Source organism: Archocentrus centrarchus, chromosome 3, assembly GCF_007364275.1.
Source record: "Archocentrus centrarchus isolate MPI-CPG fArcCen1 chromosome 3, fArcCen1, whole genome shotgun sequence".
Lineage (NCBI taxonomy): Eukaryota > Metazoa > Chordata > Actinopteri > Cichliformes > Cichlidae > Archocentrus > Archocentrus centrarchus.
In genome coordinates this window covers 14,563,790-14,590,422 of record NC_044348.1, presented here as the reverse complement: position 1 = coordinate 14,590,422, position 26,633 = coordinate 14,563,790, and the positions used below count along the sequence as shown (strand labels likewise).

The 26,633-nt window shown below is 39.9% G+C and overlaps 1 protein-coding gene across 1 annotated transcript; it reads right to left on the bottom strand.

Moving 5' to 3' along the window:
- Nucleotides 1-652: 652 nt before the first annotated feature.
- On the bottom strand, nt 653-24,905 carry ext2 (exostosin glycosyltransferase 2). The gene is given in 16 exon segments (XM_030725465.1): nt 653-1,934; nt 4,115-4,197; nt 5,915-6,043; nt 6,614-6,757; nt 7,380-7,481; nt 7,483-7,547; nt 9,897-10,086; nt 14,401-14,532; nt 20,395-20,488; nt 20,584-20,723; nt 20,878-21,073; nt 21,271-21,387; nt 22,907-22,996; nt 23,684-23,907; nt 23,999-24,340; nt 24,732-24,905. Coding segments are annotated over 15 exon segments (2,160 nt in total). The 5' UTR covers nt 24,314-24,340; nt 24,732-24,905; the 3' UTR covers nt 653-1,795.
- Between the last annotated feature and the right edge of the window lie 1,728 nt (nt 24,906-26,633).

Here is a 26,633-nt window from a genome sequence, read left to right as displayed (position 1 = left end):
GTTTTGAAATGTGTCGCAGACTTAATAAGGTGGAAGCAGCAAAAACAGTAACCACGGGGGCTGCTCCCTGCAGCTTCTCAGCAGACCGAATCTCACAGAAAACTCAAACGACTGTTGCCACAGTACAGAAGAAAACAATTCTCCTATTAGCATTCAGAGATCACTCAAGTCACTCCTAGTCTCAAGAGAAGCCTTTCAAGATGTCAGATAAAGACGCTGGCTGGCCACCGCTAGCGGAGTTGTCTGAGGCTGTTGAGAAACCCATAAAATTTGCTCTCATTACTTTGCACCACCGTGCCAAAATATTGTGTCATCCCTGTAGTCACATTCTGAAATCCCCGTGCATTTCAGGCCCTTTGAAGGGACACAAGTGCTGAAATGAGATCGCACAACCCGCAAGACTATCACGCTAATTGAAGCTGACAAAAATACGAACTGCACCCTTTTGAACTGCTGACATTGAACAGGATGGATTAGGCAGCTATATTAACAACAGGTGACAGCCTGGAGGGAACAGTGGATCGGTCGTGTCACGGAGGGTCTGATCTGGACAGTCACACATTAAAACTAGAGGCAGACGTTAGAAAGGAAAGCGCCTTACCTCATCTTCCTCCCCACCTCACTCACACATTGAGAAAAAGAAATGCTGTGATAGGTGGTTGTGCAGGTCTTTACTTATAATGTATTACAAAGTCATATATACAGTTAGACGCATAAACAGTCAAAAATGTAAAACAATTTCACTGACCTTGTGAAATCAATAAGGAATTAAAAAAAAAAAATCTTAAAAGACTGCACTGCTCTCAGATTTACAGCCTTAATAATCTAACTGGAGCAAGTAGTGACAAAAAGGTCAAAAACAGAAACGTACACAACAGGTTAGATGAGCAAATAAAAAATAAACAGTTTACACACATCCATTTGGAAAAAATGTGGATTTGTGAACCAGTACAAACAGTGTCTTCTGTGCTAATGTAGTGCTCAATACACAACTCATGAAATGCCTTGGATGCTTCGATAAGCGTCACAATTTTTCTTACATTTCTATATATAAATACAATGAAAGGCTTGCTCAGTTGGTGTAAAATTACAGTTACAGTGAAATGCTCCAGTAGCCCGACATCACCCTTTTTTTTAAAAATCAGTCACTCTAAAGTTTAGATTTACGGTGCCAGCTTTGCAGAATGGTCCACTGTGATTGTGTAAAGCAGTGTATATCATGAATAAAGTGTATGCAGATATGTCATTTAATCATTTTGTTATATATAATGTTAACATCAACATTTATTACTCTTTTCATATTGTACAGCTAAAACAGTGTCCCATGGCAGCTTTTAGAAAGAAGGAAAAACAAGAAAAGAAAGTTCGAGTTGGAGAATCATAAATTATACAGCACTGCTGCAAAATACAAATATATACACTGTATACACTGATTCTAGAGTAGCTGGAGCCCAAAGCATCCAGCTCCAAAACAGTAACAGTGAGGGACCAAAAACCTGCAATCAGTCGGCCTGTCCGTCAAATGTCAGACTCAGGGTGACCCTCGGCAGCAGTAAATGCTTGGTAAATGTTGTACAATAACTTTTACTTTAATCCCAAAAAACAAACTGATTTAAGACATTAGTCTGATGTCATTCAATTCAATGTGAAATCAAAAGTCACTTAAACTGAGAGGGCACACAAGCTTGTGCCACTTCAGTCTGAATACTGAAGTCTTGACAACAGAAGACAATGTTGGTTGCGTGTCTGTAAGTGCTGAGGCTCTGAGGAGGCCCAAACATCCTTTGCTGGCTGGTCAGAGGCTGCCGATGTTGGGGAAGCTCTTTAGCTTCTCTGGAAAGTCATCTTTATAGAGCACCGGATCTGCACGGTGTTCCACCACCTTCAGAGGCATCGTCCCAAAAACGGAGGCAAACTTGTTGATGCACTCAGATCTACGGAGCAGGAGAAACTTACTTTAAAAGCATGATCAAAACATGCATTCATCTAACATCTGACCTCATTATAGTCAATTTTGAGTATAACTATACATATACTGAGGTCACATTTTATAGGTTTGCCTCTCCTTTTACTCACAGTACTGTGCAAAAAGCCACACGTCATTTTGTTTCCAAGGAGTCAGACTTTCTTTTAATATTTGAAGTGGTCTGAGCAGTAGTTCTCCAGGCTTTCTGAAGGTCTTTCAAAGTTTTTCTTTGGACATTGGCTGCTTTTTCACATATTTTTAGTCCTTGTACCCAGTCATTTTCAGAGAAAATGTTTTTTGTTTGGTAAGCCATTTAACACTGATGCTAATTAATTTAAGCACAACAAGGCACCTAATACAAGGTATGAACCCACACATAACAGAAAACTTAGCAAAGAACCAATTTACTAGCAGCCGGTCGTCATTTGTTCCAATTTCATTAGATGAATCTACAAAAATGTTTTTCCAAAAATAACAGTTTGACAGGCATAAAATAGTATTTTTGCACCAACAAGGTGATTCCCAAAAACCTGAAAACTTGGCATATCTCAGCATGGTGTGCCATGTGTCCTCAGAAGGTTTGAGGACACCGGACAAGAGACAGGCTTTTTTTTTTTTTTTTCTCAAACTATCTAAACCAGATGTTTTAAGAAACAGGGGAGGAAAAAAAACAAAAACAAAAAATCAGCAAACACCTGACAAAGGACCTGAAAGATGTATCTGACCCTTCAGTTCCTCTATCTACTGATCACTGAAGCCTCAGCAGAGAGGGTCTCAGTGGAAGGGTGGCTGTTAAGAAACCAAAAGGCTGAGGTATGCCACATTACACAACAACTTGATTGAAAATCAGTGTTTTACAGAGCGATGAATCCATATTTGAAACTTTTTTTTTTTTTTGAAATTTTTGAATGAAATAGTCAGTATGTCTGGAGGTCAGGAGAAACGTACAACACTGAGTGTCTCCAGTCATCTATAAAACAAGGTGGAGGCTCTGTCATGTTTGGGGCTGCATTTCAGCCAGTTTATGTTGGGAATCTTGTCAAAATTAATGGAAGTACAAACGCAGAAAAGTACCATCAGATTTTGATCCACTACGCAAATAATCTGGAAAGCATCTGACAGGCAACAGCTTTATTTTTCAGCTTGACAGTGATCCTAAACACACCACCAATGCAGTAAGTATTTTGTGCTTGAAAAGCACAAAATGCAAAGTCATGGATTGGCCTCCCCAGCAACAAAAGGCAGCCAACATCCAAAGAAGAGCTTTGGAATGTCTTCCAAGAAGCCTGGAAAACTACTGGAGACCACTTAAAGACTATTTACTAAGTTTCAAGCTCATTAAAATTGTGCAACCTTGCCCTATATACCATATTTCCATGTATGTTTCAATAAATTACTGCACCCAAAATATAAAGAAATGAGGGAAAATTAGACTTTTGCACAGTATTGCACATGTAGAATCACTGATCTGGGAATGACTGTATATAATCTAAGAAGTAACCAGCCAGTTTACAGTGTGACTTTCACTGCAGCATTTTAAAAGTGCTTTTTTTTTTAAAAAAGTGTTTTAAATATCAGTATCTTATGACACCATTTGCTTTCTTTTATCCAACTGTGACGTTACACTATTAATCTCAGTATCCTGTAAACAAGGTTGAACAAAATATGGAGATAACTCTTCTTGCAAAAGAAGTGAATATAAAAGTGGTGAAAAAATCTAAACACGCAAATCCTGAATAAGCATTGGAGTCCCCAAATTCAAGAGAAACAACTGCTGCTGTGCAGTAATGCACCAGTCAAGCTGCAGTTTACTTTGACCTGTTAGACAGAAAAGGTCAGCATGTCTTCACTTTATACTTTTGTCATAAGATAGGTATGAATTCTTCAGTATTCTGGGGTCAAAGAAGCCTTGACCCTCAAATTCTAACGAGTTCATCTCAGAGTTCAGGTTTTTTTTTTTTTTTTTAATATCAAATGTGAAAATATTCCCTTGTAGTGACCAAAAGGGACTACCCCAGAAATGTAATGAGCAACAAGAAACATATTCTACTACTGATATTCTGAAACAATGCCAAACTAAAATGACCTGATGGATGGTGAGACATTTAGGAACATTTCAGCATTTCATAATTTCAAAAACAGCCATACCTCTCCACCATGTGTGTCTGATCCAGTGACAGTCCATCAATGGCAGTACATTCAGGGCACTTGAACTTTTTCCTTGGGGTCACCTAAACAGAAGCACAACAAAGTCACATCAGTAATATTTGCTCACTCCAACAGTTTGTTAAACCTCAGCCAGTCCCAGGCAGAAGCTGTTTGGTCAAATTAATTAAGTCAGTGTCATCCAATGAAAACGTTTTCTTACAGACAGCACGAGGAATTACATTTTAATTGTTCGTTTTCTTACTCTGACTTTTGTCAACAGGCTCTGAACACGTGAAACATGTATGTGTGTAGGACTGCAACTCAAATAACATGATTATAAAAAAAAAAATTAAATATAAATTTTTATTTTGATGCTTAGTTTAATCCATGACTCTGTAGCAATTAGTTGTCACTATGTAAGTAGTTTAAAATGGAGCCTGAGTCTGTCTCCACACACTGCAAAGAGCAAAAAGACTGCGAGCTCAGGTCAAGTGAAAAAAAAACAATTTTTTTAGCATCCAAAACAGCAGCGCTTGTTACTGTAAACGCACTCACACACAATGCTGAAAGCATTTCAGGAATAATGTCCCTAATGGCCCCTCATACAATTTTGTAGCTGCTCACATTCACCGCTGTTTGTTTTACACAGCGAAAAATCTACAACAAAGCTACAGAAGTTAAAATAAAAGTGTATGTATGCAGATGAACTGTTAACTCAGTCTGATATGTTTAGATTCAGCAGCCTGTTGAAGGCTGTTGGCAGCCATACCACTTTCTACCACAGTGATTCCAGCAAGCAGGGGTGTACTAGACATATTTACTTTAAGGCTTTAGTAGCATTATTTTTCAGATTTAGTTAAAAATACACACATGCAAAAACACATGAACATACATCAAATCTACCTCATTTGGGAGATAAAATACTGTAAGACCTTTTTTTTTTTTTTTTTAATCCTCCTACTAATTTAAGAACTCGTTCCAAGAAAACAAAGTAAAGCCTATTTTTATTTTATGCCTTAGTTTAGATTATATGTAAATTTTATTTGACATTACTGTACTTGTGATTATTTATTTTTGCATTTAACAAAATGTTCTTTAAAAATATGATTTTAGTATGGAGTGTCAATGCAATGAAAAGGTTTAGCTGTTTTTTTGGCAGACGTATGCAGTTAAACTACTGAAAACACTGCAATTTCTAAAATGGAAACTAGTGAGCATTTCTCTGTAAAAGGCCTGTGTTTTTCTCTCTTGAATATTTATTAATTCTTATTAATAAAACAAGTATTCTTTTATCCGAGTACTCAATTAATCACTGGAATACTCGATTAGTAAAATAATCGACAGCTGCAGCCCAGTGCGTGTGTACAAGAAAGAGGAAGACCAACATGGTTGGCCAAAGAGGGTGAGTGAAGGAACCTGTTGGAGATATGGTGGGAGGTAGGACCAGGAATGCAGGTGTAGGAAAGTGTGCAGCCTGTGATTTGACAGCAGGGTGTGCATAAGCCCTAGTGAGCTTAGAAAAACACACTCAAAGGGGGAGTGTCAGTGAGTGACTCCCAGATAAGGGAGGTTAAGGTCGAGCTTTAGCTCAGGGCCCCTGCACCTGGGCACAGTCAGGGTGATGGAGAGGGGGGGGGGGGGGGGGGGGGGGGGGGGGGGGGGGGGGGGAGGGGGGGAGGGGATGCTGTGATGTTGAAGGGTGAGAGCTGATCAGACCCAGAGATGCTGGTCTGCTGTGTCAGGCTACAGGCTCCCCCTGCAAACTTTAAACACCCAGACCAGCTAAAGCCTTGAACGTACCTTTATGGGGGCTTTGCCTGTGATGTTAGCCACCAGGAAATTCATTGCAATATCTTCACAGTTCATATGAGCATCCACCCAGTTCTTGATGTCTCCTGGCATCTTATATGTGTACAAATAGTTGAAGTACTGGAAAAGAAAGAAAGAAAGAAAAAGCTGATAGTTTAACATAGCGAATCAACAGTAGGTAGGTGGATTTTTTTGTTCTTAAAAATTTCTTTAATCTCAAAACACAATTTCTTTTCCAAAAACTTTATGTATTAGTGCTAAGCAATAATAATCCTTCACTTTTACTGTCAGTAGCTCTAATACTTCTTTTCCATCCATGTACTGCTGATGCCAGCAGCTGATCTAGAATAAGTTTCACCCATTTTGACTGAAAAAAATAACTAGTGTCAAAAATACTGGCAGTAACACAAAAACCTAATATTGCTGGGCATGAAGCTGGGACCACTAGGGCACAAAATTCAAAGACGATTTGCAGATTTGCTGCCCAGACTCTGTACTTTATTTTATTCCCACAGAAATTACCCAGACCTTTACTCAGCGGTTATATAATATCGACTCTTAAACAAGTTGAAATGTTGGCTGGTTCACAAAAGGTGCTCAATAAAAGAGGAAAACACGAATGAGAGAAACTTTTATAGAAATGGCTAAAGAAAAGCTCAACTTGTTTTCATCCAGCCTGTCTCAAATCACCTTGTGGTAAAAGGCAGCTCCAGTTAGAACCATGGAGACTTCATTGGTCCACTCCGACTCATACTTCCACTTTCCCATCTCATGGTCCCAGCGGTGCAGCCGCCCTGGGTAGCCCACCAGCCTGTCTGGAAACTCCCTCCAAACCTAGAAAGAGCAAGACAGAATACAGATTCTCTAGCATTCAGCTAAAGTGAACCAAGAAGAGAATTAAGGGCTTACATTAAAAGATTAAATATTCAGAACAAAGTTCAAAATGAAAGTTTTAATCTTACACATCCAAATATTAGCGTGTGATGCTTTTCCAAAAATCACTACTCAAAGGCAGAAATGGCTTCATAGCAAGCTGAATGTTTCAACAGGCTGCTGGCTCAGCACCAGCAGTCAATCTGACCTTCTACTGAAAGCAGCGTCACCAACAGAGAAACAACTCCTCTATACTGCCTGTAATTCAGTGTAATTACCCTTTAACTGAGCATAATTTTATTAAATGGTTTTTAAATGGATTCAGGTGAGTGTGCCTGACTAAAAAGAGCTTGACAGGTATGCAAGTATGGAACGCATCATCTCCAGACCTGTCATCGTTCTTCATACATCAAACACATTAAACAGGCAGTCAAATCCTCGACCACTGGAGAATGACACTGTAATCTCCCTGAATGACTTTAAACTCTGGGATCAACTTGAAGTGTTTCCCTGCAATACCTGCCATCAGGGAGATGATTGGAAAGTATGGCCAAGGTTAAGTTCTTCTTTCGTTATTCCTCACCTCGTAGCCAAACTGCAGTTCATCAGATGTCAGCATGATGATGTCATCATCAATGGCTAGCACAGCTTCGGTCTCAATCTCATCATAGGGGAAGAAACGGTTTGCTCAATTTATTCTCTTTGGTTCGCACAACTTTGAGCGGGACACTGATCTTTGGCCAAAGAGATTCTGTCAAGTGGGACACACACACACACACACACACACACACACACACACACACACACACACACACTGATACTTTTAAACAGAAAGACAAGGAAATAACAACTGAAATATTTATCAAGCAAAGTGGCTAAAATTTGCTGGTATGAGCACTTTAAAAGTTAACAATTGCTGAATTTGTGCATAATGAGTTGGTTATTTTGGGGTAATTAAATAATTAAATTAACTGCCAATAAAATCTGTGTGGAAGACATACTATAATTATACTTTTGGGGGGTTGAAAATGATAATCAGTGTGCGAAAACGGGTGAAGAATTATGACGTCATTTATTGCTAAAAGAGGTTTTGAAATCTTTACTGGAAGCGGAAAAATTGTGCTCTGGGAGCTTAACTTCACTCAGTGACTCGTATCGCTACACTAACCTCAAGCACATGCAAATCTAACCACACTACGATTCTTCAGGAGGCAGACCAACAGGGGAGCATTTCAAAGATCTTGGGCAGTGTCCATGGCACGGACTATGGCACAGACAGATCACACAGAATGTGTTTCCCCATTAATGTTGTAACTGAGGCCTGGCAGCCTATGAGAGGAGCTCCAGGTCCTCCTAACCACGTCTGAGGTCTCCTGTCAAAAGCTATTGTCAAAAATAAGCCATGTTAAATGCCCTGGGTTTCTTCTTTCACACTCTCCATGTAGCTGTCATCTGTCCCCCCCCCCCCGAGGTTGGAAACTGACAAAAGTGAAGGAATTATTGTCTATAAAATAAATTGCTGCTAAAATAGAAATAATGCTATATTGTATTAAAAGATTAAGTCAGCACCTTCTCAGGAAAAAAAAAAAAAAAAGCAAAAAAGTGAAGCTGTAAACACATCAAATCTAGGCTAGGTGTGAATGGGGAAGAAATCTGCCTTCATATTGGCCTGTGCCCCTTAAGTCTGACACATCAATGGCCCCTCGTTAAGTCTAATGGGACACAAAGCTCCATCCAGCCAGGCGCCGCTGATACCTCTAATGAAAAGGTAACCAACAGCCATGAGGGAGCACTTCAAAGTCATTCACTACTTGAGTACATTAGCCAACTCTTACAACAGCAGGACAGACTGAATTCTTGGTATAAAATGGCCTTCATCTGAATTACGCCGTCAGTGGGATGAGGAAATAACCATTTTATACTTAACTGCCTAATAAGGGCAAATAATTAGAGTGCCATAAATAACCACTATTAAAAATCTGTGAAGAACTATGCAATAGTGATAAACTGTCTGAGAGAAAGGCAGACTAAGTTAAATTCTGGTAAATGGACCGGTTCTTATATAGTGCTTTTTCTACCCTACTTTGAACACTAAAGTGCTGTATACAACATTCCTCATTCATACACATTCATACAACCACTTATTTCTATACTTAAGTGATTTCTATCTAAAATTTCACACACATTCACACTCGAATGGAGACATCGGAGAGCAACTTGGGGTTCAGTAGCTTGCCCAAGGATGCTCTGGCATGCAGACTGGAGCAGCAAGGGATCGAACCATTAATGTGCTAGTGACGAAAGCAATCATAAGGTGATATTTGGTGTAGCACCGCTTACCCCTTTAACTCCGAATGCATCAGCCATGGCACAACGTACTTCAAAAGTGCCACTTTTTGTGGACTTCTGGAAACAAATACTGTAAAACCCCTATATGGCTGTGAAGTGCAATTTTGGGCTTTCGGGAACCGCTTGAATTTTTCGGATAGGACAAACGGTCGCTGAGTTACGGTAAAAAGCCAGGTGATCAAAGTTCCTTTGAAACTGGCGCTTTAGCGGCGATCTCCTGGAGTTAAAGGGTTAAGAACAATTTCACCCAGCAACAGCAGTCGCCAACTGGTCTCTAGGCCTGGGTAACTGGGGCCTTACCAGTATAGTATCGACAAAAAAGGGGTAAAGGAAAACTAGAACCACTCGTGTAGTTCCTAGATCATGTCACCAACTTAGCTGCACTTGTCAGTGTCTGACAATATTTACTCTCTCCTGGCAGTTATCATGATAGAAAGCAGACAGTAATAAAATAACTCACTTAACACTCAGTGTTAGAAATAAGGTTGCAGGTTGTTGAGGCTATACTGGTAATTTAAGGTAAAAATACCAGATGAGTAACTTACTTAAGCTAGTGAGGCTGCACTAAATGTTACAAACATTTAGAAATTGAACAAAAAAAAAACAATTTAACAATACAAATCACAGACTCTTCTACAAGATTGCTTCTTAGCATCTAGCTAGCTTGGTTTGACCCAGTAAGCTTGAGAGTGGATATAAGATTCTGAAAAATCTCATGAACTTATTTCTAATGAGAACGCTTTCCACTCACCCTCAGGAGGACTCTTGTTCTGATTATTCCACACCACCAGTAGCTTAGCTAAGCTAGGCACCTTGGAGATTTCTGTGATGACCCGGAAAAGACTCTCAACACGATCGTAGGTTAGCACCACAGCTGTAAATCCAGGAGTCCTTGGTGGGATGAGTGGCAAGAACAGGGGGCTGTTTACACTGGAACACTTCTGAACAGGAAAGGAGACAAAGAAGACATAATCTGTTGAGGCCTGGAGCATCGTTTTCAATTCTTTATCATTCAACTCTTTTATTTCCAAGCAAAGCCACTGTCAAGCTACTCTCATTAATTTTGTGTCAAACTGGCCTGTCATGGTTTCCATGATTGAATGCACTATAACAGTGCTTTAGTGGTGAGTGAGGTCACTTTTTATAATGGAGCAGGAATCGTCCAACAGTGTCTCTCAGGACCTAACACAGGCTGAGCACTTAAAGCCAAAAGCTTCCAGTGAGAGTGTGAGTGCCAAGGAAACCCTACAGAAGCAGAAGCACAGAAGGACAAGAAAGGTGTCCATCCTCTCATGCCTAATGATCTTATGATGCTATTGTGACAAGTTGGACTAATCTAGGAAACAGGGGAAAATGGGCTGGTAGGGGATTGGGGACGTGATGTGGGGAACAGTGAAAAAGTTGAGCTTGCCAGATTGTGACTTGTGGCCGTCTAAACTCAATTTAAAACTTTTTTTTTTCCATTCCTCCCCTTCAAATCCTGGATGTAAAGCCTGCAAGTCACACTGGTTAGATCAAAAAATGCTCACATAAATTCACTTAAAAAACAACAACAAAAAAACTGATGTGTATGATGAATAAAAACAGAATACAATTCTTAGCATTCAAAACCTTTCCCCCATTCATAAACATACAAGAACAATACATGGAGTGTCATTTTTCTTTTAAATATACGCTCATTTTGAACAAATTGTGTTCCTAAGGTTGTTTTTATAAGGGAAATAAAACCAAACCATGTCTTTCACTTAACAAGCATGTGCTACTCTAACACTAGCAAATAGAGCATCAGGGAACCCTTGATAAACTTCTTCAAACGCTCCAAAAATGTTCCACCCTGTTTGAGCAGGGCAAAGAGAGCACATCTAACAGCAAATCTGTGGTCTGACTGAAGTACATATAAACCCTGTTTCTTCTCTGGTCCCAGGTGGCCACAGTGTGATTATGTGGCTGCTTCCACAGCATCAACACAAGTCTGTCACAAGAGACACGGTCAATGCCTTTTACACAACACCAGTCACTCCATCATAATAAAAGAAAACACTTTACTAGCAAGTGGAAAATTCCTTGTGGTCGTTATCACATTGTCAAATAAAAAGAGGGGGAAACAATTAAACACACACAAATACACAGCACAGATGCACGAAAACAGACTAAAAGACGCTGAGACCACTTAAGTCATTTGTCAAATAGAATAGAATAGATAAAAAGAAAGCCACAGCTCAAATATCAACCATCAGATGTGTAGGAGTTATTTTGTTTTTTTAAACTTAACATCTAAACTGAAAAGAAGAATTTTATTTGGCTCTTTGAACTGCTTATGTGGTTATTCACTAATCTGAAATATCAAAAGGTACAGGAATCAGAGCAAAGACAAAATTAAGTACTGCTTATTATTCAGAATGTCTTTATCTGTCTATTTTACCCATTTAAATCAGGCTTGCCCAAACTCGGCCTGCGGCCGCTTCCAGCCCCACCCCCTACTTCCAGCCCGCAAATTGATGTCAAAAATAACATACAATTCGGCCCTTTAAGATACTTTTTTGACATTTCGCCTTCCCCTCCAATTGAGAGGGTTAAGCGAAATGTCAAAAAAGTAACTTAAAGGGCCGAATTGTATGTTATTTTTGACATCAATTTGCGGACCGGAAGTAGGGACGGGGCCGGAAGTAGGGACGGGGCCGGAAGTAGGGACGGGGCCGGAAGCGGCCCGTGGGCCAGGAGTTTGGGCACCCCTGATTTAAATACTGCCAGTAAAATGCATATAGAGTCCCACATTCAACTTAGTTAACTAACATATCTTTTTACCATTCTCATTAATTAGCTATAAAAACAAACAATAATCAAGAAAAGAAAAAAAAAAGGAATGAAGAACAGCCAGCTGATGTGTGTCCACTAATTAAGATAGGCCAAATCAATTATCACTGTATGTGAACAAGGTTAACCATGATTTGGTGGTCTCTCTCTCTCTATGCCGCTGCCACAGTTTCTCTCAGAAGGTCTGAGAACTTCCACAAGATTTCTGTTAGAGGGTAGCACTTCATTATTTGAGATACTTATAACATTTATTCTCAGCTAAGGAAGTCAACCATTTTCTGAAAGGCCCCAAAATTGTATTTTTCTTATTTTCATAAACGTGATGACTTGTCAATTATTTACACATTAGTGCAACCATTTAAAAAGTCATATGAATCTGTTTGGATGCACTACTCAGTGTATTCATGTCAGTTTCTGCAAGCCACATTGCCAGCTGGACATGCATTACCACAGTAACCCAACCTTGTTTAATAACAACCAAGTAATGATTAACACGTTTAAACATTACATAACACAGACAGTGAAGCCATCTATTTAAACACTAAAAACTGAAGATGTTAGCTGCCTTGATTGCCATCCAGCATTGTCGCCATGTGTGTCACTACTGCCTTTCACTGTGGGATATTTAAGGTGTATTATCCAGTGATTGTACACTCAAATTTTCTTCCAAAAATAGCACACAGGACCTCACATACTACTGAGTATGAACTTAAAAAAACAAAAAAACAAAACCCTATTTCAGCATGTGAAATACTACATTAGTATTGCATTGCAGACAAGGCCTAAACACTTTCAACATGTGGTTCAAAGTCAGTACTTCAACTTCGTAGCAGTTCTTTTCTTTCATAGCTTACGTTTAGTGAACGGAGTAATGTCCAGATACTCAGAGTGTACACTGAATTTCCCCATCATGGGACCAATAAAGGGATTTCTTCTTCTTCTTCTAACTTTTAAACAAGCTAGTGATCCAGTATGACTTTCCTATGCTCAGGTCCCAATCACCACAAAAACATTTTAAACTCTGGCAAATGCTACAGTCTGAGATGCCTCAGTTCTTGTAATGTAAAAACCTTCCAAGTATGCCCCCTACCTACAAATACCAAACAAAAAGCAGCTTGTCCGTTATTCTGAAACCCCCTCTCCAAAGGCACCAGCAGTCCTGGGCAATGTGCTTTCAATTACCACCAAAAGACTAGGGGAGGAGCGGGGGAAAATGTCTGCCTGATTTATTTAGTGCTGTGTGCTAGTTCTCCTCACCATCCATTCACAGAATCCATACAGATAACGCTTTATCTCCCATTTCAGGCAGGAACGTCTTTAGGTATGTCCTGCAACACGGCTAACATCCTACGGGTTGGGACTAACTTTGAGACTAGAGTAATTCTGACAGGCTGGATTGGCAGCTTAGATGTTACAACAAAACATTTTGACATAAGAGGCCACTGTCAAGTGAAACTGTTGATTACAAGCTTTCAGTTCAGAGTGAAGCCATGATTAAGAGTGAACAGCTGCATAACCAGTTAATTATGAAATACTAAACAGACTTGAGCAGAACTAGAAAGACAGTTACCCAAAAAACACGCCTCAGAGTGCTCATCGTTTACATCCACGCATCCTGATTGCAACTGCCACCTCTCTAATCTTGGCATTTTAGTGGCTCTACTTAAACTGTGGTACTTGTAGACATCTGACAGATCCAAAGGCATTATTATGCATCTACACACAAGCTGACATGCACACGCCTCTACACCACAGGCGGAGGACAGAGGAGACTCTAGATCAGACTGAGCTGATTAACAACTCCTGAGAGATGGTCGCCCCAGCCAAGATGTCGGCAGCCACAAACTCTTATAACCACAGGGATGCTAAGCACACACGTGCATGCGCGCACGCGCACACACACACACACACGCGCGCGCGCGCGCAAACCATTCTTCACATCCAGCGTTCTCGCTACAAACACAATGACTCAGACATACAGGAACTTAGTTTTCACCACAATGGAGGCATCCTCTGAGGGCAGAACTGCTGACACAAACTGGCTCCCTCAAAGCTATCTGGGTGTATACCAAACTGTGAAGCGCTGCATCTGTGGTGTTTCAGAAAGAGGGAAGGCATCTACTGTCACTCTACTACAGAGGCTTTGATTTACAAGGCACAGGAGACTGGGAAAGCTTATGTGGTACTGTGAGCGTCTGTATGGCCAAAGCTCCATTCTAGATGGGTGTCACTCAGATGTCTGCAATAAAAAACTTCTACGAATACAACCAAGCAGCTCAGCACATAAGAGCCAGACTTTATAAGTTAGACAGATGTATGCGCCAAAAGAACAGAAAAAAGGCAACAGCACAAAACTGAAAGACAATAATGGAACAATAATAATCCTGCTTAGTGACTAAAAGTTACAAACACATCAATGTCAAGTGTACACAGTTACATACCACCACAGGTGGATGGTTCCACTGCTCGTAAGTACGTGCAGCATATGGGTAGATGCGATCATTGATGATCTGGAGTGTTGTCAAGCCAATAGCCTTCATGGAGCTGAAGTAGGCCTCCCAGAACCAGCGTGCCTGTAGACAAATGGTGCACAACTATTTAAAACATATCCACACAAACTGGAAACAGACAAGAGAAAAAACAAAACATGCCTAGGATCAACAGTGTATTCATATTCAACAATATGCATATTCAGCAAATTTTTTTTTTTTTTTTTTTTTAAACACAAATCTGAAAAACAGCACAGAAAAGCATAAAGTCACTGAACAAAAAAACATAATCGTGTAATTATTAAAACATGCTGCAAATAGGTGTAGGATACCTTGTCAGTGCAAACGGGGGAAAAAAAAGTTCCTTTCATGTCAGAATTGTAGACCTGGAATAACTAACTTTAACCTAAATCTATTATTTCACTCATCTGACAAAATGACATTATGCCTTACAAAACCAGTTTTGCATTTTTATTCTCATATTAACCTACAGAGTGCAGCCTTTATAAAAGAATGAGTATTTTCATAACTGTAAAATCCAGAGATTCTCCAGTCCACATCTTTGAAGACCATTTTGCAGCCCTCTCCAGCCTCTTTGTCCTTCAACAACTCTTCTTTTGAAGCCCTATGAAATCTCTTTTGACTGTGCCTGTTTTCCTTCAACACATCTCTGCTCTGACTTTATGATAAGTGAACCCTTAACCCATATCTTAATGCTATGGCAATGGACACTGGAATATCCAACTGCTCTCAATCACCATTCATTCCAGTTCTTTACTTTTACTTTTTTTTTTTTGGGGGGGGGGGGGGGGGGGCAATATTGGAAGCGTGGAAGCCATCTATGTGTTAAATTTCTATAATCATGAAAATGATTTCAAGATCTGGCAGTTATTAAACTTCAAGGGACAGCTCCATGTTATACTGATATGACTCCACCCAACCTCAATTACCCATAGTGTTGGGGTGAAGGATGTAAATATTTTAGAGTTTGCCCTCCTAATGGATGCATCCGTGAGTATTACTGCCTCTTGAGTATGTCCTATGTTAAACATATAGCTTGTTAACACATAAACATGTAACATTTGCCTAAATCACCAATGTCGATGTCTTGGGATGAAAGATTGGAGATGTATAACAACACAGAAACAGCATATATTTTTACAGAGGAGCTGAGGAGAATCCAAAAAGACTTTCTAATCTCAGGGGGGAATCCCAACGGTCTATAAATCAGCCAGTGATGAAAGTTTCTTTTCCGAGCGGGAGGAGGCAAAAAGCAAACTGTGCTGGCCTGAGGGCCGATTCCACTCCCCTCCACCCCTCTCCAAGCGCCTGGAGGAATTTTTATGAGCAGGGAAGAACAGACATCACTGCAGGAAAGAGAAAACCTTTCTACATCTTCCAATTGCAGCAATAACTGTGCAGTAACTCCATAGTCTATACTTCTTCTGTACTTCCCTGTTTGTTCTACTGTTTAAAAAAATATTAAAAATGTATAGCAGTACAAATATATCCACCCAATCAATCCACAAATGCAACAAAAACCATTTCACCAATTTAAAAAAATGATTGGTGTAATATAAATTGTAACTATGAAGCTGCTTTAAATCGTGAAAAACAAGTATGACAGTAATGTGATGTAATGGCTGGTTTAAAATACTCCCCAGCAGCTCATGCTTTTTTTGTTGTTTAGAATCATTAAAATGTCAAGGTAATGCACAATAATAGTTAAGCTGACCATATTCTGCATGGCTTTGCTTAAATCAGCGGAAACTCTCAAGTGCCTGACAAATGAATTAACCTGTAGACCAGAATTGGCAGTCATTGAGTTGTGTACAGAAATAGGCAGTCATTAGTGTTTGATATAATCAAAAACAGCAGTGAGAGCAAGTCTGTTTAAATCATGTTTATTGAGAAAATGGTTCCATTCAAGTTTTATCAGCATGCTTGTGTGGCTCTAAAACACTGTTGTGTAACACAGAAGCACACACCATGGTTCCTGTTCTCCTCTGTTCCACCTGTGGATCTCTTATTTAACTTTGAGCTGTGAAATTCAGATAACTCCTGGATTATAGGAACGAGATAGGAAAGAGAATGGGAATCGCATTCTGAGATCAAATTTGCAACTCTATTGGTAAGTTTTAACAAGCTGCTACTAAATTTACCGTGAATAACCAAAAAGCCAGTGAAGCCTGTCATTGTTCCAACCAGGGTTATAATAGTTTTAGATTTTACATTATAGTTTGTTTTTACTTTTTTTTCTCTAATTCAGTTAGTTTTAATTAGTTTTCAGAGTGGTTTTTCTTGTTTTTATTTTTGGTTTTATGCTTAGTTTTAGTTAGTTTCAGTATTAGTTTTAGTATTTTCATACTTAATCAGGTACCCTTTAAAGCAACATATCCAACAACCAACTGTTCAGAAGACAGCAGAACTACATGCTAGATGTGTGTAATATTAAGGACGCACATGAACAAAGAAAAATATGAACTCCAAAACTCAATAAATTCTACAATAAACTCCCAATAAAGTTCAGCATCAGTGCAGTAGATTAACAACACCTACATGTGGTGTTTGACAAAAACAAACTCTTTGAAGGAGTCAAAGCTCAAATCCAGCTGCATCCTGATGTTCTCACCACCTGATGCTGCTTCTGTTTTGGAGCTAGCTTGGTTAGATGCTCGCTAATTAGACTTGCAGGGTCTTTGCGGCCTCTGTAGCCTACAGAAACAGCTGACCTCATGTCCCCATTTATGCGTATGTAGCTGGATTGTGTGTGTTAATTACCTTGTGGTTGTGTGCTGGAGTTTTTTTGGTCATTGCTCTTTGTGCTCAGTTTTTTGGCTGCAAACGTATTTGTCCCTGTTTGTTCACTTTCTTCATTACCTCACATCCATTCCGATAGTTTCAGCAGTCTCCTACCAGGAATTTGCTGACATTTGTGAGTCCTTATATTGATGCTTTGATTATTAATCCTGATTGTTATTATCTGACTGATAAAGTAGCCGGAAACGCACAAGGACTAAACAGATTAATCACAACGTTGCAGGCTGCGTAGACCCGACGTTTCTCTGGAGGTGCACGCCAGGTTACCTCGTAGGATAAGAGCGGTTTCCGTAGCTGCCTTCTGTGCACTTCTCAGGTGGACTTTGATGTTGGTGTTTTTTTTTCTTGACTGAGAAATGTTCGGCACATTTTTCATCATCCACAACAAGACACTCGCTTCGATCTGTACTATCATAGTAAAAAAAAAACTCCACATGGTACTCTGCTGCTTTCTCTGCAGACCGCTGCCGTTACTTTGAGGAGCAGCGCGGTGTGCGCGTGCACGCACGCACACAGTTGCCCGATGGCGTTCCGAGCTTAAACTCAGAGAGGAAAAAAGATTTCACATCAATCCACAAGACTTTAAAAAAAATGACAATATCTATCATTTCAGTTAGTTTTAGTTTTGTAAACTTACAATTCAGTTTTAGTTAGTTATTGTTTTTTTCCTTTTAATTTTAGTTTTGATTTATTTCAGTTAACGACAATGTTTTTTTCAATTTCAGTTTTCATTATTTCGTTCGTTTTCGTTAACTATAATAACCCTGGTTCCAACTGATCAGTTCTGCATGAAGGGTTGCATGTAAGAAGACGATTGCATGTAAGGATGAGAACAAACTGCAGCAGCCAGTATACAGTGAGACTACAGCTGGAAGACAGGCAGGATCAGCAAACTAAATATACTCAAAGAAAAGATGAGGAGTAAGTTTAACTCCATCATGGGCAAACACTCCCTCCTCCCATCTTATGTATTCTAATTTAATAACAGAATTGATTTGGCTGTGCTAATCTAATAAAGATCTGCAGTGTATGTGTCCTATTTTGAGGGTATGATCCAAACAAAACAATGGGAGTAAATACACAAACACTGGATCTGGAGTGGTCTCAGTTAAGCATTGTTAACATCTCACAGCTGTTTAGTATGTGGCCTTTTTAAATGTGACCTAATTTAATACAATTACATCATCTCAAACTTGAAAATGACTTCTGCCACCAAGTCTGCTGGCTACTGATGGAGGCTCAACAGTTAACAGTAGCTTAGTGCACTTTCACTACATCTATAATAAGACCAAATTAAACAAACACAGCTTATCTTGGTTTTGTTTTCTCATCAAATAGCTCAATCTCACCCACTTAACCTTTTAAATGCAATATGACAGTTACTTCTGACTCCTGAAGGGAGTAACCTCAATATTTGTTGAAAAAGAAAACCAAAACAAACTTATTCCTAAGTTTCTCATTGTTTTCTTTGACATAAGTATGCATTATTGATTCCTGTTTTTATATTTTTAAGTAGAAATCACACCACCCAGGATAAAAGCACTGTGAAATCAAGAGTTGCTGAGCCCTCTGCTGGCAAATCTAACAAAATACATCAGCTCAAACATTTAAGTGGATCCATTCTGTTTTCCATTTACAACGGAGGAAGCTTTATTAAACACTGCCCAAGTTTCAAATCTTGAGGTCAGTCTTTGTTCAAGTAACCCCCGAACCCCTCTATCTTCAGACTGGTCACTTGGTTTCAGACTGTTACTGCTCTTAGCTTTGTATGACGTCAACAAGAGGGGGTGCACCACCTCTGGCTGTGACTGCAGAAATCTCACTTATCTGCTTTTCAAACCTCATGTTTGGGAGGAGGAGCCAATCAGATGAAAGTAGGTTTAAAATGAAGGTGATTCTAAAGGGGGAGGAACTAATATGTCTGGTTTTGGACAGCAGATTAACTGAATGGCTGTAACATGGGCCGGCACATGGGAAAACAAATTATTCTAAACTGCAGTAGCATCCCCAATAAAATATGGAGCCTAATAGGTCCCTTTCAAACTGGGTTAAACATCAGTGTGAACTTCACTTCATGGTTTATCCTGGGCCATGTGCAGTATTCTTATACGGGAATGATTAGGATAATTGTATATTAAGCAATGTGCCCTTTAACAAACATTCATATGCTCGCTATTTACATAACAATTGTAAAATTCTGTCTAAAAATGTCTTCTGTCATTCAGCATTTGTTACCATAGGTTAAAAAGTCTTATAAAAAGAAATTTGTGATTTTTTTTCCCCAGCAATTATCAATGTGATTCCTAGTGGAGTCTGACCTGTGACTAAGTGCAAAAAACATCCTGTGTGATGGTATACTATTATTTTAAATAATGATTAAAGACTTCTCCAGAGAAATGTACCACACAAAATCAAGTTCCACCCAGTTCAATCCATCTGTACACCATCAGAGAAGGCAGAGGAATACTGCTGTGACCAGTGAATAAGAATATCACATGTATGCTTCCACGCTAGCTGTGAGATAGCCACAGCAGAGTAACCCCCCACCAAAAAAACCTAGCAAGCTGACAAGCAAACCATGTTTTTGAACATGTCTGGTGTAATCCAACACCAAGCCCATCTCTAAGCCCATGGCCTAAAATGCCTGTTTGGCTAGTGTAATTGGTAAATGGACTTGAGTTGATACAAGAGAATGAGGAGCAGCTGAACTGGTGAACTTCTCTCATGGCTGCTTTCACTTTTGTTTATTGTGGCTCAATACAGACAGCAAATGGAAAGAAAGTGAGCCGTCTCTGCCCTTTCCATTCAAGCTAGAATCAACATAAAGTTTTCTGAGAACCTTTTAAAAATCTAGCCTGAGCAAAGGAGGAAATTCAAACTTACAAAAAGGGAGACTGGCAGCCAAATTTCTGTCTTTTGAGTATGACAAACTCTTTTTTGGATTCCAAGAACTCGATTGGTTGGTTGGCTGGCTGGTTAAAAAACAGGCTCATCCCAGACATGAAACACAAGTGCTATAAACCCAGTGACCAATGTGTCAGTCTGAGTCCTCAAACTGCCACCAAATGTATAGTTCTTTAGTTTTGTACAATTTCGCTGAGAGAAGTCAAAAAGTGTGACTTGTACCTGTCTCTGCATTTCTTCAACCTGTCTGTGAGGAATACTCTTTAGGATTGTGTACATCTCTGACAGCTTCTCCTCAGGAATAACCACAGATGCCCTGTGCAGACACAAAAATGTTAAACATGCAAAGTTGAAATGACAGGCTTTCAAACAATATACTTATTTTTCCACTATTCTAAGATGTAGGCAGACCTTTTCCAGTCAAGTACTTCAGAGAACGGCAGAATGTAGGAGTCAGCTAGAATGACGGGAACGCAGCCAGCCTGCAGCACATCACTGAGGGCAGCCTGACCCAAACGTGCCCCCCTCAAAACCACACAGAATGACGACTCCTGCAGAGACATAATGAGAAATATTAATCGCAGGGGAAAGAAAACAACTTTAACTGCATTTTGAACACAAGTAAACTGAGTCGATTTTCAATTAGCGCATTTAACACAAAAAAAAAAAAAACTCTTTCATGCAGATTGTTTTTATGTTTCCCACCTGCAGGATCTGTGGGTAGTCGTACACCTGCCCTTTGTAGCATCGTTTTCGTGCAGAGGCAGCACCCTGGGAGAGGTTGCTACACTTGTCCAGAAGAAGCACCGCTTCTCCATTTTCTTCTTTCAATCGCTCCAGTTCGGCTCGGTACTCGCGGTGAATAGCAGTTTGTGAAGAAAGAATAAAGTAGCGCCGAGGGCTGGGTGGAGACAAAAAATACGCAACCAGTTATCGAGTCACGTTTTATATTGGTAAGTGTAAGTAACTCACTTGAGACTAAGGAGTATTGACATTCAACATTGCATTATTTTATTCATAAATCCATCACATGAGTGCTGTAGAGTGCAGAGAAGATAGATTAGGAAATGATTGTAATTTAGACAGACATGTGCTTACCCAGGCTGTCTCTCAGCCAGGTCAACATCTGCAGAAAGGGGGCTGTAAACTGGAATGCTGACATCATAACCCTGTCTGTAGGTCCATGTCGAGAAACCACCTCCAGCCAGCAGCGCTCTGAAACAAATGGATCTGGATTGTACCAATGCTTCTAGAAAAGAGGAATCTCAACACACATTTAAACACAAACTCATTTATGTTCCTTAAATATATTTATTTTTAAACCAACAATGTTAATGTGGTTCTCTTGGTAAACAGTTCCCGATGATATGGATTTTGTACTCTGCTCTATTCTCACACAATATAAAGCGGAACCATACTGACACGCACACCTGGTTCTGATGAAGCTCCAGGCCAAATGGACTCTGGAAAGGAAATTCCTTACAGCTAAAGATAGTGTTCGCTGTCTCAAACATGTGTGGTAATAAACTCAACCTCTTGCATTCTTAACAATCACTCTGTCTGCATCTGGAAAACATGTTCTTACCTTCGTGTAAGTTGTTCTTTCATCTTCATCAAATTATCACGCTTAACACTTTGTGAGTGACTGCAGTTACACTACATTGCTCAAAGTATCCAGTCGCCCATCCAAATCATTTAATTCAGGCATTCCAATCACTTCCATGGCCACAGGTGTATAAAAAAAAAAAAAATCAAGCACACAGGCATGCAGATGGCTTCTACAAACATTTGTGAAAGAATGGGTCGCTCTCAAGAGCTCTGAATTCCAGCGTGGTACCGTGCTAGGATGCCACCTGTGCAACAAGTCCAGCCATGAAATTTCCAAACTACTAGATATTCCACAGTCAACTATTATTGGTATTATAACAAAGTGGAAGCAATCGGGAATGACAGCAACTCAGCCACAAAGTGGTAGGTCATGTAAATCACAAAGTGGGGTCAGCGGATGTTGAGGCACATAAGGAGCAGAGGTCGGCAACTTTCTACAGAGTCAATCACTACAGACCTCCAAACTTCATGTGGCCTTCAGATTAGCTCAAGAACAGTGCTTAGCGAACTTCATAGAATGGGTTTCCAAGGCCAAACAGCTGTGTCCAAGCCTTATATCACCAAGCACAAAGGATTGGATGCAGCGGTGTAAAGCATGCCACCACTGGACTCTACAGCAGTGGAGATGTGATGAATGATGAATCACGCTTCTGTCTGGCAATACGATGCATTTGGTGGTTGCCAGGAGAACAGTACTTGTCTGACTGCATTGTGCAGTTAGACAAGTTCCATTCTTGTACCAATTTGTTCCAGAAGTACAAATGTGGTTCTGGTAAAATGGTCAGAAATTCCCATAAACACACTTCTAAACCTTGTGGAAAGCCTTCCCAGAACAGTTGAAGCTGTTGTAGCTGGAAAGAGTGGGCCAAAATCATATTAAACCCTATGAATTAAGAAGGGGACGCCACTCAGGTTCATATGTGTGTGAAGGCAGACGAGCAAATATTGTTGGCAATACAGTGTATGATAAATACTGCTTAAGGTTGGATAATACATTGCTGCACAAGTTTTTATTTCCTTTGCTTTCTATCTGAAATTTTTTAACATACACTCAGGGGACTGCTTAGAGAAATCATAAAAACAAAAATCTTTAAATTTTTTGTGATTTGAATAAGATCTTATCTACCTGTCCCTGGGCACGTCCAAGGCAGTATTGTAGTCAGGAGGGCCTCCAGGTAACATGTTGAAAAGGAGGTGATTCATCCCTTTGTCCCATCTAACAAAACATAAACAAAATCAGAGCTGTAACAATTGCTCAATTTGCAGATTATCTGAACAGAAAACTGAAAGATTTAAGTTTTTCTAATTACTGGCAAAAATAACAACATTTTATTTTAGTGGTATGAAACACTGTTGGCAAGAAAAAACATTAGATATTATAGCTCAGGTTTTAAGAAGTTAATAATTTATCAATGTGTTATTTGGAATTCAAAAATGCTGGTTACACATATAGCACATATTTAAGAGACAATATCTAAATCTTGTCAAGATTTAGATCTTGTCAAGATTAAAAACTGACAAAGCAGTTAAACTCCAATACATACATACTCCAATTAAAAATCAGAGTGATGATAAGAGAGACCCACTGTGATTGAATAATCCTTAACGGAAATCTGTGAAAGAATTTTACAGCAGAACAAAATATAACTTTGGGAGGGGAAGGGTCTCTTAAGACCTTTATTTTGGGCAAAGTCAGCAATTTTTAAACTTTTTTTTTTTTTTTTTAAATAAAATTTTACTTGTGATTCTACACATGCAGTGTTTTTGTTCTGGTCACCATTTAAATTACTATTAATTTAGACAACACTTCAAAATAATTGTTGAATTAAGTGCCAGGAAGCATGTCAGACTTCCTTCTAGGCGTTGAATTAAAATTAAAACTGATTCTCTTGAAGACATTTACCTGGGTAGCATTGCCAGAGCCTGGGCTGTCTCTCTTATACGAAGGGAATTCTGATTTAGTACATCAATAGATGGGATGAAAAGGCAAGCCCTGGTAACGTCATCTGTGTAAAAGTCACTGTCAGAAATGGCGCTGAGCAGGTCATTGTATTCTCGAGACAGTCCCGTGCTGCTGATGGGAACCCCTAAATCATCCACAAACCTCTGCAGCGGGTAGATATAAACCTGAAAACACAATTTCAACAGTTTTTCATAACTTCCACTTAACAAAAATGCAAACCCATTGACTCTCCAGTCTCTTTTCAGATAGTGTTACCTTAATTCTATTCTTAGGGTTGTAGCCACACCTGTATACATCAAAGCAGGTGTGCATGCGACAGCTGAGGTCACCCCTCTCAGGTATGGGACTGGAGACGGGCAGTCGGATGAGAGGTGCGTCGTGAACACTGTGCCTATCGAGGGTCCAATCAGCTGTGGACTCGATCGAGTGGGGCCAAAACTGAAACATCCCGGTGGCGATCAGTCCAAGCAGCACCACAGAGAAGAGGATGATGTAGTAGATGCGGTGCTTGGTTTTCATCCGCGGGATGAGAGCAGGGCCCCGCGAGCTGTATTTCCCCGAGGTATACATGTCTGACACCTCTCCGTCAAACAGCCGCTATAAGCACAGGTTTCTGATCAATGGCAGCTTCACGAACTCTTCAGACAACCCGAAGCACAGTCTGCCCCGGCTGAAACCAGTTTTCTGCAGCGTTATTTGCAGATAGCAGCACGTAGCTAGATAACAGAAATTTTAACACTACCAACTCAATGTCACCAAGCCACCAAAAGGCGAAAGAGAGAGAAAAACTTGTGTTAAACAAACCCTAAATTTGCAGAAATTAACCAGGAAACTATCTTGGCTAACAACAGCTAACGTATCCTACTAGTAAGCTTCACTAGCTCTGTAAACATTCATGCTAACTGAGCTAACGTTAATTGGTGTTTCAAACATTAGAAACCGATAAGAAAAGTAACTGCCTAACGTTAAATGTATACGTTTTACCTACCGAGACGTCGTTAATCGAAGAGGGAAGTCTGGTCTTAATTCATAGCAACATTTAGAGAAGTGACTGCACATATGTATACAGTGCTAATGCTAACCTAGATTTGCGCTAACATCAACACCCCCTGGTAATCGCTGTGATTTGCGGAAGTTGTTCTTCTTTGCTTCCTCAGGATACATTTGAGACCCACAAGAGACGTACTTTACTTCTCCCTAGCGGGAGTGGAGGTATAAAAAACACATTTTACCCAAATCTAAGTCTCTTAATCTGATATTAAAGCTTTGCACAGATAAAATATAAATAATAATAATTAAAAAAAATCTTAACTGTAAATTTACTACCATGTGATTTCACTGAGCTTTCAGTGGCCCTTTATGGGCCTCAGATTTCATGCTTAGCAAGCCTCCCAACCCAATACCCAACAATAAAAAGAGTGAATTAATAAAGCTAAAGCAGCAATGATTTATTTTTATTATTTTTATCTTAGCAAGTTACAAATATGGAACACTTTGTATGAATTAATTAATGTAGAAGAGGATGAAGAGTCCAAAGGGTGTCCAGATGACATACATGTACCTGCAGAGGTATGGAGCTGTGTAGGAGAAAGACCAGTGGACTTTTTAATCAGATTGTTAACACAACACAAGAAAAGAGCTGTAGTACTGCATGAAGAAGTCTGGATATTTCTCTGGAGAGAAATATATGAGGGTGGTGCAGGATATGTATGAGGACAACGAGTGTGGTGATGTGCAATAGGAACGATAGATGGGTTCAAGGTGGGGATGAGATTACATCAGGGATCGGCTGTGATCTGCTTCTTGTTTGCAATAGTGATGGACAGGTTGTCAGATGAGGTCAGGCAGGAGTCTCCACGGACTATAATGTTGGCAGATGACATTGTGATCTGTAATGAGAGTAGGGAACAGGTGGAGGTATGCTCTGGAGAGAAGAGAAATGAAAGTCAGTAGAAGCAAGACAGAATACATGTGTGAGAATGGGAGGAATACATTTGGAAAAGTGAAGGTGCAAGGAGCAGAGGTAGTGACGCGGATGAGTCTAAAGCAATTGACAGTGCACAAGAGATTTGAAGAAGAGAGTGCAGGCAGGATGGAGTGAATGGAGACAAGTATCAGGGGTGGTTTGTGACAGAAGGATAGCAAGAGTGATAGGGAAGGTTTACTAGATGGTAATAAGACCTCCTATGATGTAACAGTGAACGTCCACTGGCAGCCCGTGGCAGCCCGTGGGCTACCAGTGGACGTGGGCTACCAGAGCTTTCCATTCGGACTCCCGAATACTACTGAGCCTAGTGAGGAGGAAAAAATATGAAGAGTTCAGATGCAAAAGATGCTAAATACCATCTCTGTCAAAACTGAGATAATGATATTTATGGAATCCTTTGGGCCTTTATTTGGGCCTTTTGCCTTCATTCACACTGGGCAGAGGATGGACTGAAGATTTTAACTGGTTTTGCCACAAAACAAAATATTATTTGTTAAAAAGTAGGTAAATTACTATATTTACATTTTTGAAAAAAAGGCACCTGTAAAATGAAATTACTTAACTTTACCATAGGATGTCTGTGTAGATTCTCAGTTATCCAGGTCATAGTAGTCTCTGGAGCTTGAAAAAGGCGACTGGACTTCTTTTTTGTTTCTTGAAGACGTTTCACCTCTCATCCGAAAGGCTTCTTCAGTTCTCAACCAAATGGTGGAGAGACCCAGGTATTTAAACCCCTGTGGGCGTAGTCCCCTGGAGGTGGTTATGACCCTCTATTGATCATGTGCTTGAACACACGTGCCCAGGTGTGAAGGGGGCGTGGGTCATATTTAATCAGTGGTTTCAGTTGAAACCAATTTAGGACTCCGCTCTATTGTTTCATGTGGCCTATTGAGGTCACTGGAA